We start from the raw sequence: 13,399 nt of genomic DNA on the forward strand, positions 1-13,399 counted from the left end.
GCGAGAGCACACGGACCGCGCACGATCGTGCCCGTGCCAAGCGATGGAGTCGCGGACGAGGGGGTCTAGGACGTGGCTACGATGTGGAAAATGTCATCTTCGTGGCGGAAGAGGAGCCTCGACGTGTGCTCCAAGCGTGGGATGTGGGTCGCCGGGTCTGGGTGTGATCACACCGGCGAAAAAGAAGAGAGGAACGAGGTGCACGCGGTTGCGGTTGCGGCGTCTAGTATAGACTCTGTACATACAGCCGACGCGGAGACGTTGGCAGGCGCGACCCCCGGAGACACTCACGTCACGCCAATAATGACCGGCTATTACCTAATACCCGTGCAAGGACCGAGCCAGTGATTTTCGATCCCGCACGAACGATGCGTTACCGTTGATGTGATACTGGCGTTGACACTCGATTGAGACTTCTACGCGTGATATCGTTATGAGTATTATCCGTAAATCAAAAAAATTATTTTTCTATAAATAAATTTCTTCTTTTCTCTTCAATTTGCCACTATATTTGCTCGATTAGTAGGCACAAATCAAAAGTAACTTGATTGTCATCACGCTGTAGAACTATTAGAACTATAAAGTTGACGTAGTGTAGACTATAAGTTAACGAGTTTACGAGTGAAACACCGCGCAAGGTACTCGCGATCGATCACACGTAATGTATGCACCGAGGTATGCACTGGAATATAGGCCAAGCACGTTGCACGCGTGCGGAACTTGGAAATAAAATTATGCAAGGTTTGTCCTAAATACGGGGGGAGCAATTCTTCATTGTGAATCACGTGCGATCTCAAGGAAATGATGTCCCACCACTGGACATTAATCGATCGTATACTGCAGTCTTTCGGAACGTGTGTATGTGTGTGTGTGTGTTATACGATAAAGATTCGGCTCGAATACGTAAAAACCAAGGCTGTATATCACTCTCATGCTACGTACTATACCTAGATATACACTAGGCAACACACGCTATTATGCCTCTGCGAATGTAAACGATTTAAAGAATAGATTGGAATGTGATTATTCTAAACTTCATCATAATCATAGCTTTCTCTTTTTCAAAATCAATTGTTATGACCTTGAATCAACTCAGCGCCGAGAGGAAAAGTGTTTTCCTGCTTTCACATTTTCCAAGAACGTAATGTCAAAAATGTTGTTTTTTTTTTTTTTTTTTTTTTTTTTTTTACTTTGGTTATTCAAAGGAAGAAAGTAAAGCTGTATTGCACGTATGGATTTCCATGCATTTTAAAGTACTAGTCGCTTCGAGGTCGACATAACGATCTCCATTCGGCGTTTCTCACGAGGGAAATCTTCGAGAGACCGAGTGGAACTCTTTGTATCGCTCGGGCCATTCCCTCGCAATTCGCTCACATCGGAGGTCCGCGTCCGCATGCAACGAACAATCCATCCGACAGATGTAACCGTTCGCCCCGACCTCGGCGATGACGCGAGCCATTAATTACCCGAAACGTGACCCGCTCGACGCGCGGCAGTGACACGCGGCGGCGGCATGGCGTATGCGAGATCGGATGTTGCCTGGAAGATATCGTCGTATCACGACTATCACGAGAGATCCGCGCTACGAGAGACGTCCGCCGTCAAATCACTTTCTCCCGCTGAACACGTCCCGGACGATTCTCATCTGTCAGAACAGGGCGCTAACGGGCGAACCGATCAGTTTTCGATCCCGCCTGGGACCGCGACGCTCGGAAATCGATGGATCGTGCTGTCGCTTGGCCTGAGAGAAACGTCCGGACTGGCGCGAGCGACACGTCCTCCTTTTAGAATCGTGCGACGAGTATAACGAATGAATCGATTCGCGCGTCTGCGAACAATTCGATCAGTATGCAACACGGAATGCACGACTTTGTAAAAGTATTTATTTAAGTTTAAGTCAATTGGACTTTCAAGTCTCGCAAAAATAAAAAAATATCGCTGATGTAAATGAAAACTTTATCATTACCTTGATTCTTGTCTCTCTATTTAATAAAATAAATATAGTAAACATTCACCTAATAGATAACGTGCTTTAATGTGAATTATAGTGCATTAATGAGCGAGCGCGACTCGGATAAAGATGGAAGCTAAAAGACATACATCAATAAGTAGGGTTCCATTCGCGGCTCTCTCGGTTAATCGGAAAGAAAAGATCGGCCAAGCGGAATCAATTATATTCGCGTGTGGTAGGCCGCAAAGTCGCTTTACCGTGTATCATGAATATGAAAACGACAAACCGCGAAATTTAATTGGTTATTAGTTACCCGCCTTCTCTCTATAGCTCGCCGTCGAATGGGAAAAGCTCGCGACCTTGAAAGTCGATCCCGAACCACAGTCGCTCTAACCGGCGCGGCGCAGCACGTTGAACACGATGTGAAACACGTAACACTCGCTGCCTCCCCTGATTCAACTCGAGCCCAGGCACAAACACGATGTAAAACATATATTTAACGGTAGTCGGGTACCGTAGCAAGGATTGTAATCGTATACGTTTGAAGTGGTAGGTATCGAATGTTGCTGTTCCGCAGTCGGACAATATTAATGACGAGAGCACGCAGCCGTTTCGAGAAAGTTCATCGGCTTTCGTTATCTTAGCGTCGCCACGCAAAAACGTAATTGCCGCGATGCAAGGATGTCTTATGCAACTAATTGCCAAGCAGAAAGAAGTAAACGCGTCCCACCGGTCGCTAATCACGTGGTTCACTTCAATCTTACGATAGATGACTCGTATTCATTTCTATAAAACTCCAACAAGTCTTATATCTTACGAGTTACAGGCTATACACCTGTAATTCGTATAAAATATAAGAAAAAGATACATTTCCGTAATAATAGAGACTTCTATTATGGATCCATTAATTGCGGGAGAAAAAACCTAGTTATTGAAACTGTAATATATTCTTTATCCTCACACTGCAGTGCAAAAAATAATCTTAGCCCAATTGTTACGACTTTCGATTCTAACGAGTTCGTCGATTATTTGTTCGCTCCGTGTCCGCGGCATGATTCTGCAATTACAAAGAGAACGAGCGAGCCCTTTGGGTACGCACGAACATAACCCGGAAATCGTCCGACATCGGGACCCGATATGCACCGAGGTCCGTGAACGTTGACACCTTATTATCGTCGCGCCTCGGGCTGCGATCGTCAGGAAGACATCGGCGCTCTCTGCGATCTCCGCGTCTCGCCGCGCCGCGGCGAAAGTCACTGGGAGGAAAGAATGGCCCGCTAAACTATATACTGATCGGAAGTCACGCGGGATAATCCTGGCTCGGCCTGTCGCTCTCGAGAGACTCGCGCGCCATGCGATTCGATCGCAGCACCGGCGAGCACCGATGATCTCGAGTGCCGACCACGGTTCAATAAGAGAACGACTCTTTATTTGACCCTTACATACCTCGGAACGTCGAAGTAAAACAAAACTAAAGAGAAACTCGGTCAAACTTCGTCCGACTTCTTTTTGTGAATCATGGACTCTAATCTGTTTTGAGTAGCAAACGGAAAAGTGATTCGATATGGTTCCTTATGCAAAACACCTAATGGATAAATACACCTTTTATAAATATGTAAATTTACTTGTGTGCTTAATGATTCGTATTAACTAAATATCATTGTCTAAGATTTTTATATAAAATCTTTTAAATATTACACGATTGGTTATTATAAAATCCAACATCGTAAATTGTGAAATTGGATATTGCGAGGTATCGAGCGATGAGAAAAAGAATCGTAATAAGATAGTAATTTTCGTGGTTAGAAGACGAGATTTATGAGGTCGAAGGTTAAGTTTAATAATAAAAAAAAAAAACAGCGTGAAAGGGATCTTGAGATGACAAAGAAGGATGCACTACGCGTTACAGTTACTCCTTCTCCTTCTCCTTTCTCCTCATTCTTATTCTTCTGCGAGAGAACGATTCATCTTTCACAGATGAACACAAACGCCGTGCCGAATTACCGAAGAAAACGACGAAGAATTGAAGAGCACGAAAAGAGACACAATAAACCTATATCGGTGTTTCGTGGTATCACGTTACCCTTGCCTTGGGTAGCAAATATCACGTAAAAAAGTCGTTACGATTCTTATACCTTCCCCGCTTTCGAAACGCAAAAAAACCTTTGTAAAAATACTTACATGTCGTGACTTGGGCGGCAAAATAAAAGAATAAAATCACTGCGGATATTTTTGCGACTGTTGCGAATTATGCAAAACCGGAAAACGTTAGCCAAAAGTAACTTTCGATTATCACCTTTCATTTTTACAAGTCAGGTTTTCACGATAGGAGAGTTTATCAGGATGCTCCAAAAATGCCAAATTATCTTTTTCAATCACGAATTGATAAACGAACAAGCTAGAATAAAGTCGATTTTCATATAAGTAGTAAATACTTATTCGAAAACTCCAATTGACATTAAAATTAAATATCTCATAAATAAAAAGATAATTGATTAATTTTTAATTTGCAAGACAATAATTTGAGTGATCTTTAAGTTTCCTATAATAATGGTATATTACAAATTTTACAAAAAAATTATCTCGTTCGTCAACCCACGAAGCTACATCATTCCAAAAAATATACTACTTAAAAATAATCTATAAAATAATCCACATTATCTTTACTTATTTTTCGTATGTTATGTAGTTTTGATAGATTTGCTAATATAATATATAATACCCGAAGAACAACGGGATCTTCCCTTTCTAACTTTTAAAGCCTATCACATATGAATGCAAGCGCGTGCGTTCGCAATCGGTTTTCCTGACTTACGACCGTACATATTGACGAAGAGCATAGCCGTGAAGAGTATAGTGATTGTCGGCGGCGGCGGCGGCGGCGGCGGCGGCGGCGGCAGCATAAAACCGTCATTACCGCCAATTACAATAAATCCCGCGCTGTATTCTCCGCTTATCGTTTTCCATGCGTCTACGTTCAAGGTGCGGTTTAATCTATAATCCGATGTGAAGGTAATGGGGGGCATAGATATACGGGGTGTTCCAAACGTGCTATATCACATAGATTAATAGCATGTGTTAGACATAAAAAAAATAGCTTCTTTGATGCAAAGGCATAATTCCCAATTCCTTAAAAATCCTTGGAACTCAAAGAATACTATAACGATTAAATTTCAAGAGTGTTCAAGTAGCGATGAATTATAATAATTATTCTCCAATAGTTTGCTCATCAAGATATTTAATATAAAAAAAGTTGTAATAAAATCTCTTATCAAGTTTTAAAAAAATATCATTATTCCCAGTACGCTTGAGGAGCCATCGACAAGATATATATCGCGAATGTCGAGACACTCCGTATAGATGTGAGTTTTAAAAGAGAGGCTCTCTCTCGTGAGAGAAACGGAACGAAAGAGGAAAAGAGGGAGCGAAGGGAGAGAGTAACGGAGTGAGGAATCGGCAAAAAGACGGAGGAAAGCGGGTGTGCGCGGCGAGCACAACTGGTGCGGCGCGGCGCGCGGGTAATCATTTTCCGCGGCTACACTTTCACGACTGATGATCGGGTAGCGTTTCAGCGGCGATCGGCCAGATTTACTCCACCCTGTAATGTACGTGTGCGCGTACGCGCGCCGCGTGCGTGCATATACGTGCATGCATGCGTGCACGCGTACGCCGCCCGGCGCATTCGCGGACGCGACTCGCGCCCGAGCTAATGCCGGTGTAAACGCAACCACCGCGCGGATACCACTTGGTGCTCACTCGCGGAGCTCCGCTATACATCGCCTCGAGACTTCGCCGTCTAGAGACAAGTGGAATGAACTCGCACGCATCCATGGGACTTCCGCGAGGCGCGTCAGCTCGCCCGCTAATAAAACCGGGTCCCGCTATATGCAGATGATTACTGATTACTCTGAATTGTAGTCGGACGATCGATTTCGAACGTGCGGAATCGTGTGTGGAAATCTAACTGTTATTTATACCAGTTACACGAAGTAAAATGAAAATTTTACAGTTTTTTCATTATTTTTAGTTAAAAGACTATATACGATAAGCTCGATTTCTCAAATATACAATTTGTCTTTTGGTAACGCATCTGTATATAAGAGTAAATCAAATATATCGTGCAGCATAAAAGGTATAAAGTTTAATTTTAATATGTAAGATATATTCTCTACCGTGAAGAAAATTCAATTCAAGGCTTATTCAAAGTTTATTCACCTCTACGGCTCTACACTAACTAGCTTTACATATATATGAGTCTATAAGCCTGACACATTTAACAAAGCCGAGGGATTAACGAACTTGGTGGCTACGAAGAGTATAGTATATATAGGAAGAGTAAAACAGAGAACATTACTGGATCGGGTAATGTAAAAGGTAGATTAACCAGGGGTACTAGTTAGACTTGTTACGATTCTGCCTCCTGAAAGAGACTCCAGCAAAACGGCGTGGCCGCCGATGCACGACGCCCGCGTTGGAGTGCACGTGGTGACTCTCCAGCGACCGCGCAACCACACAGCCGTGGTCCAGATAGATCACGTCCGATATAATTAATGAGCACGACCCGCAATTCCCATACACACCTCCGGCTCGCCCGGTCCGCCCTAACAAGCACCTCGGCGAACCTAAGCTAACCCGTGCAACCGAGAAGTCAAACTGTTCCGTTTGCGGCGAAAAGGCATTATGTAGGTATCTGGGGTGAGAGAGCCCGCGCTTCCCTACTCGCGATCTTTTCGATAAAAATTGGCGATTACGATTCGGCCGATCGTGCCAGTCGCCAATTATACGAATGGCATGTTATCTTAAACGACGATATACCATCGAACCAGTAATCATGTCTATGATGTATAGATTTTTACAATGGGAAACATTGTACGCTTATACCTGCTTATATTTAGGATAATTTTTAAGTACAAATATTGTCAGATATGTCACAGATTAGACTTTTAAAATATTTAAGTACTTTTTCTTATTGTATACATTTACAGCATTTGAGAGAATTTCCCTAAAACTCATGATAAAAACGCTTATTATAATAATATTATTATTCTTTATGAAACAGTGATATTATCTCAATACTGAAGAGATAAGTATAAAAAAATCAATCAAATAAAGGACTAATCATTATTGTTTTCTCACTTTTATATATCGTAAATATGGCAATTGTCTACAGAAAGAAAATGTGAATACTGAATAATCCAATATCTAATGTTCAAATACGTAATAATTCTATTAAATTTTAGCAAAAATATTATAATAAAAATGTTAATAAATATAAATAAATAGGTTGCCGGCCAATAACGAGCAATGTTAAACGTTAAAATTCAAAATTTATTAATTTAACATTACAAATACGTTTCGGCAACACTGTGCCTTCCTCAGCCAATTTTAACAATTAATTGAAATGCCACGAATCATGTGTCAAGAGTAACAAATTTCCACATCGAAATTTCATCGTAATTATCGACTCTTGTTTGTGACGGACAAAAAATCACAGATTGACTCGATTCGTTCTCACTGCCGACTGAGGAATTAATCATGGATTTTATCATTCGACGTTTAATTAAGATTGATACACAACGATTCCGAATTTTTGTTCAGCAAGTATACACCTTATCAATACTTTAAGGACTTCATCAGTATGTAATAATTTAGATTTCAATGTTATCTGTATGTAAATTTCGATGTGGAAATTTGTTACTCTTGACACATGATTCGTGGCATTTCAATTAATTGTTAAAATTGGCTGAGGAAGGCACAGTGTTGCCGAAACGTACCATTTGTAATGTTAAATTAATAAATTTTGAATTTTAACGTCTAACATTGCTCGTTATTGGCCGGCAACCTATTTATTATTTGACACACACGAGTTTGACCTTTAATTATATTAATAAATATAAATAAGTATTTTATATAGACTGCATTAATGCTGATTAGACAAGTGACTTCAGTTCCATCCGATATGCATAAATGCGAATAAGTCAAGTGGCGCGAGGAGCATGTCTCTGGACGAGGTCGTGCAGAGAAAGTTGAGATGCTTAAACTTTCAATCAGGATGTCATAAACGTTAGGCGAAATAACATTCCATATCAGATTTATTCACTGACAATGAGCCATATTTCCTCGCGCGAATTGTCACTGGCAAGATGCGATCAAAGGAGATGAATTCTCATCGATGCGCGCCCACACTAAATTCCACGACGATCGATTAAATAAAACTGATATCACGCGACCGGACAATACGATCAATATTTATTGTTAACAATAGTTAAAAATCTAGATGCAGGAAAAGAAAGAATTTGATACAAGAAGATAAAGAAGAATAAAAAGCGACAAAACAGAAAAAAGAATTACAAACAGTATCCGAAATTAGCACGTAAGAGCTTATTGTTAATAATGTGAAGCCAACTTTTAAAAAACATTTGCACGACGGTAAATGTTTCTCGCTAATAAATTTTGCTGTACTGCGGTTGTTTTACGATTATCACATCAGCGTGAATATTTATAATAAATAAACGACAGAACTTTATAATTGCGAATCATATTAAATCTTCCCGATATTCGATGAGCCGTTCGATGACCGTAATCTTACGTGCCGTCACTAGCGGTGTCGTCAAAGAACGTATGCGTACACGTTAAAAGAAGCGTACAATGTCCATTTGAATACAAACCGCAACTATGGTTACCGCGCGCAAGGCAGTAAAGCGAATTGCAACACATATACCGCGTATGGGCAAAGGAAGGCTTTCCCGTACGTAATTTATGTTCTTGCTCTTAATGCGCTACTAGTAATGATTAAAACGTAATTTCCACGGATAGGAAGAAATACGGCGTACTTGCGTTTTCCTTCGCTTTGATTTACGGCGCTTTATTTTTCTTCGTCATGATTTATACCGACGATCGTTCTCCCGTGAAACACGATGTCCGATTCATTCCACACTTTATCCAATAAAATCTAAGCATGTACACGTACAAACGGTTCTTTAGAAACTCAGCGTTATATTGTTTAAGTGTGGAAATCGAACTTTTAGTTATATCGAAAACAGATTTCAAAATTAAAATTTCACTACTCTAAGATATTATTTTATATAAATCTTATTAATCGCCAACTCACACACACACACACACACACACACACAAAATGCTGATGTTCAAATAACACTCACCCCGCAGCATGCAAGAACTGCAAATAACTCTTCGTCTGCAAGCTCTTTCGTCGCGTTTTCCTCTTCTTTGACAATAATTGTCAATTCCGAGTTGATATCCGTCGCGTTCTCGGTTGCTTCCGGAACTTCCGCGATCAATGTGTCGCTCGAGTCGCACTTGTTCAGATTAGTATCTTCCGTCGTCAATGTTTCGAGTGAGACCGCCGCGTCTTTTCTTTCTTCATCACGGAAAGGCTCTGGTTCCTTTGTCGGGGTTTTCTCGTCCGAGACAAGATTTTGCTCCGGATTCGCGTCTCTGGCATCCTCGTACAAAGACGTCCTGCTTCTGCTAAGATCGGTCCGGCGATCCTCTTCCAATAGCCTGATGAGAGCCTCGTGCGGAGTCTCCTCAAGGTTCTCGCCCCTCGAGGAATTCTCCTCGAGCGTTTCAGACGCGGGATCTTCGACGGGCTCCGCATCGCGGGCCGCCCCCTTGAGTCTCTCTTCGGAGAATTCCGTGTACTTCTCCGGAGGTTCGTCACGATCCTCCTGCTGACTCGCGCAGGTTGCAACGTCCTCCAAGTACCACGAAGTGCAGTTCTCCTGGCGTCTCTTCTCCGTGACGTTCTCATCACCTTTCGACAACGCGCCCTTGCACTTCTTCAGGTAGCTCTTCACTTTCTTGGTCTTACTCTTCCGGGTCTCTTGGCTGCGTGGCAAAGTATTGTCCACGTTATCGCTCGGATCTGCGGATATTACTTCCGTAGGCGGTTTTAAATGCGTTTTCTCGGAATTTTGTGCGTCTTTCACTTTGGAATCGACCGTACTGTCAAAACAGACGCACGAATCCTGTTGATCAGTAGCCAGGGTCCATGTCTCTTCTTTCTCCGGCGGCCGGCGATCTGCCGGTATCACCTATAACGAGAATAAATGTATGTTATTAATGTTCTCAGGGAATATTAACATAAAAACAATTAAATTCATATATGTTCGTTGAGTGCTCGCATTCTCCATTATCGTCGTTACGTCTATCATCGTACCTCTGGATCGTAAATCCAGCGAATCGGTGGCGGAGATTTTCCCACAATACATATTCACGTTTCGCGATTGATTAATTTACATAATCAACGTTGAAAAAATGTCGATTGTGCGCGATAAGAATTGCGTCAGCAATTGAAGGCAAACTGAACGATATAGCCGGTCATTCGATCGCTTTCATATAATAATCTGTTAGATCGGTTGGGCATTATAGTACGACTAGGTACAACTGTATCGGCAGCAATCGTTCGACTAGCTGCAACGCGATGTAAAACAATAGACTTATAATAAATATCGACGAGAAATGACGACGACAACGACGGTGTCGCCGTTAGCTAATATCAACCCTAAGCGGCGCATAACGATGACATTTTACGCCGCGGCTACGCGAAGCGTGCGCCCATAATACCATCGGAATACAACTTCCTCCCGTAATATCTCCAATTTCATAATGCGCTAGCCCCTTGGTTTCCTGCTCTCTGAAATACGGCGATGCGCCGCTCCCGAGAACGTGAGTCATCGCGCGCGCGAAACGTAAATATAAAATGCTCCAGCTACCTCCCCTATACTCGCATTGGTAAGGTATGCGATAACCAGGAGATGGGATCGAATCCCTTGCAGGTATAACAAGAAAAGAAAAAACAGAGTCAAGGCCCAGTTGTAATGCGCAGTTGTGAATATTTGTAACGATTGTATCGTATTAAAAAATATATTATATTAATAACAAACGTTTCAATGTATTTCGAATCTTTTTCTTAATAACTCAAACAAGATGCGTAAAATTGTTTAAAGATACCCATTCGCTCAAAAATCATTGGTTATTAACAATACAAGTACAAAGTAATTAATAAATACATTTCTCAGCAATCTTCTTACAGCTTTCATTTCTGTTGCAAACTGTTTTCCAGATGTGTTTGATTAACTATATTTTATATATGATTCAGCAGAACCTTGGCAATGACGGGATCATCTATTTCGCTAAATCTACGAAAGAGATGATCACGTCACTGTCAAGGTTCCGCGATCCCATCTTCAGACTTCCACGTAAGCGCGCGAAAGTTGCAGACGAATATCCGTTCCCGAGTAAATCTTGGTCTAGCCAGAGTTTACATGTTTTTGCGGCGGGCAAAAATAGCCGCGCGAGCGGATCGACATCGGCCGGAGCTGGTTTTATATCGTTCTCTACGAGAGAAGGGCCTGCGAGAGCCCGACTGGTAGATCGAATCTCTGCGATGATGCGATAGCAAGATGAGGCGTGGGAGCGGAGTCGGGCTAATCTTTCGAGCAGCGCGAGCAGAGCTCTCATTCGGAGCGCGTGTCTCCTCCGTCTGGCCGGCCGCTCTTGTGCCATCAAGAGGGAAAGTTTCCTCGAGTGCCCGGCCGTGTGCCTTTTCTCGCGCGTCGCGGCTGGAAAAGTGCGCCGCGCGAGGAATAAATCGAGAGCGTAATAGAACAGAGCGAAGCTGTTCATTGTGCCGCGTAAAACAGCCAAAACGACAAGCGACAGCCGATTATCCCTTCACTCCCTCCCCTTTCTCTCCTTTTCTCGGTGGCGGAGGCGCGATCGGAAGCATGTTTAGCGCTTTAATCAAATTATTAACCGACGGCGAACCGACGGTGCTTTCCCCTCCCTCGTAAATTTTACTCTCGTTTCCCGTGGCGCGACTGTTAGGTACTTTATTACAATGAGATCCAAACCTATTAGAGAAACTCGGAACAACCGGACGCTGACTGGCTAGATGGTTAAATGAGTCGATCGACGGCCCGTGCTAACTGCCTCGGCAACCACACACACAATAATAATTACTCTTTTCTCTATGCCCCGGCTATGTACTACATGCACATATGTCATGTACGCCATAACTCATTTTCTTTCTTGATACGTGAAATCGGCGCGCGTATTTCGCGTTGCGTCGTGCTCCACTGTCGGACACTGAATTGCCATAACGGCTGAACTGTGGATAAGAGATGTGCATATGTAATTGTATGATACATATATATCGGGCATGGCTGTGTTTGCACGGAACTCGCTGAAGAAACGGTCGTTTGTAGCCTACGGTAGTCTCGGTAACGAGAAGTCGCCAATCGTCAATGCACGAGCATACAAATGGCCGCGACAGCGAGTATGTACGATCTACTACGCAACGTCAACGAAAGATATGAACAGACGTGAACGTGGATAATTACGCAACGGAGTGCTCAAGCGCACAATGAAATATCATGTCATCGCGAGCATTACGAAATGCACTTCTGTGAGAAGCACTTAACCTGCGATTGGCTATGTTGCATCCGTCGCGACTGCGTGCAATTCATTAAGGTGAAAAAAGTACAAAAAAAATTCGGAGAAGAGAAAAATCAGACATCTGTGTCCGGTCGCTAGACTTTTTCAAACTTTTAACCGTCTAATGCACTCTAAATGAATAATCCGTTTTGTATTTCTTTATTGTTGCGAAATTTATTGCGTTTTAGTTCATTCAATGTTCTGTTGCTACCTTCATCGTCACGCAATGATCTAAGATGCGCGAAACTAAAAGGCACATTCCGTCGCAATATACGATATAGTTATCAATTATGAACCGCGATACGAGACCGAACGTGCTGCTAAGAGAGAGAAGCGCGCGTAAAATAATAAATAATCTCTATTACACGCGCGTATGATAAATCAATGCCTATCTGGACTGACGTGCGATATGCGATTCCGGGTGCAGTCTACCGCGCGAATATATCCCCGAGCAATCTGGGGCGCGCCTCTGCCAGGGAACGTCTTTGACACGGTGCGCCGAATCGCGAAGGCGCGCGATTAATCTTCGTATATATCCTCTCGCGAAGGTGTTCACGCGAGATATCGTCAACAATGTTAATTAGTCCGCGGGATAATTTATACCCCCGGCACTCCATCGCCGTCCAGGAGCGGTGCGGATTACTATAGGAAAGGGCTGAGGAGCGTTCCGAGGAGGACGCGGACGTAAATCACTGGCGAGATGCGACGTATATAGAGAAAACCTGGCTCTTCTCGTCTCGCTCGAGAGCATCGCCGGTTAAATATTGAATGAAGATCCCGTCCATGCGTGTATACGTGTAAGTTAGATATATGTGTATCTGTGTACACCGGACACGACCGCGGCGTGTTAGACTGTCTCGGCCTCCTGGACGGTGTTACCGGTCAACGAAGCGTACCACGGCGATAGCACCCACTTTATTACGGCGACCGTAAGCATGGACGACGTATTTATCGACCAGTGATTCGCACCACTTACTTACTATAACT

General features: G+C 42.9%; 1 protein-coding gene across 1 annotated transcript in view; it reads right to left on the reverse strand.

Annotated features, from left to right (window-relative positions):
- LOC143896615 (uncharacterized) overlaps positions 1-13,399 on the reverse strand; it is a 292,658-nt gene that overhangs the window by 256,549 nt on the left and 22,710 nt on the right. The window contains 1 exon segment of the mRNA XM_077404566.1: positions 9,115-10,008. Coding sequence (XP_077260692.1) covers positions 9,115-10,008 — 894 coding nt within the window.

The sequence above is a fragment of the Temnothorax americanus genome, unplaced genomic scaffold (assembly GCF_048541705.1).
Source record: "Temnothorax americanus isolate GAGA-0224 unplaced genomic scaffold, ASM4854170v1 Scaffold19, whole genome shotgun sequence".
In the NCBI taxonomy this organism is placed as follows: domain Eukaryota; kingdom Metazoa; phylum Arthropoda; class Insecta; order Hymenoptera; family Formicidae; genus Temnothorax; species Temnothorax americanus.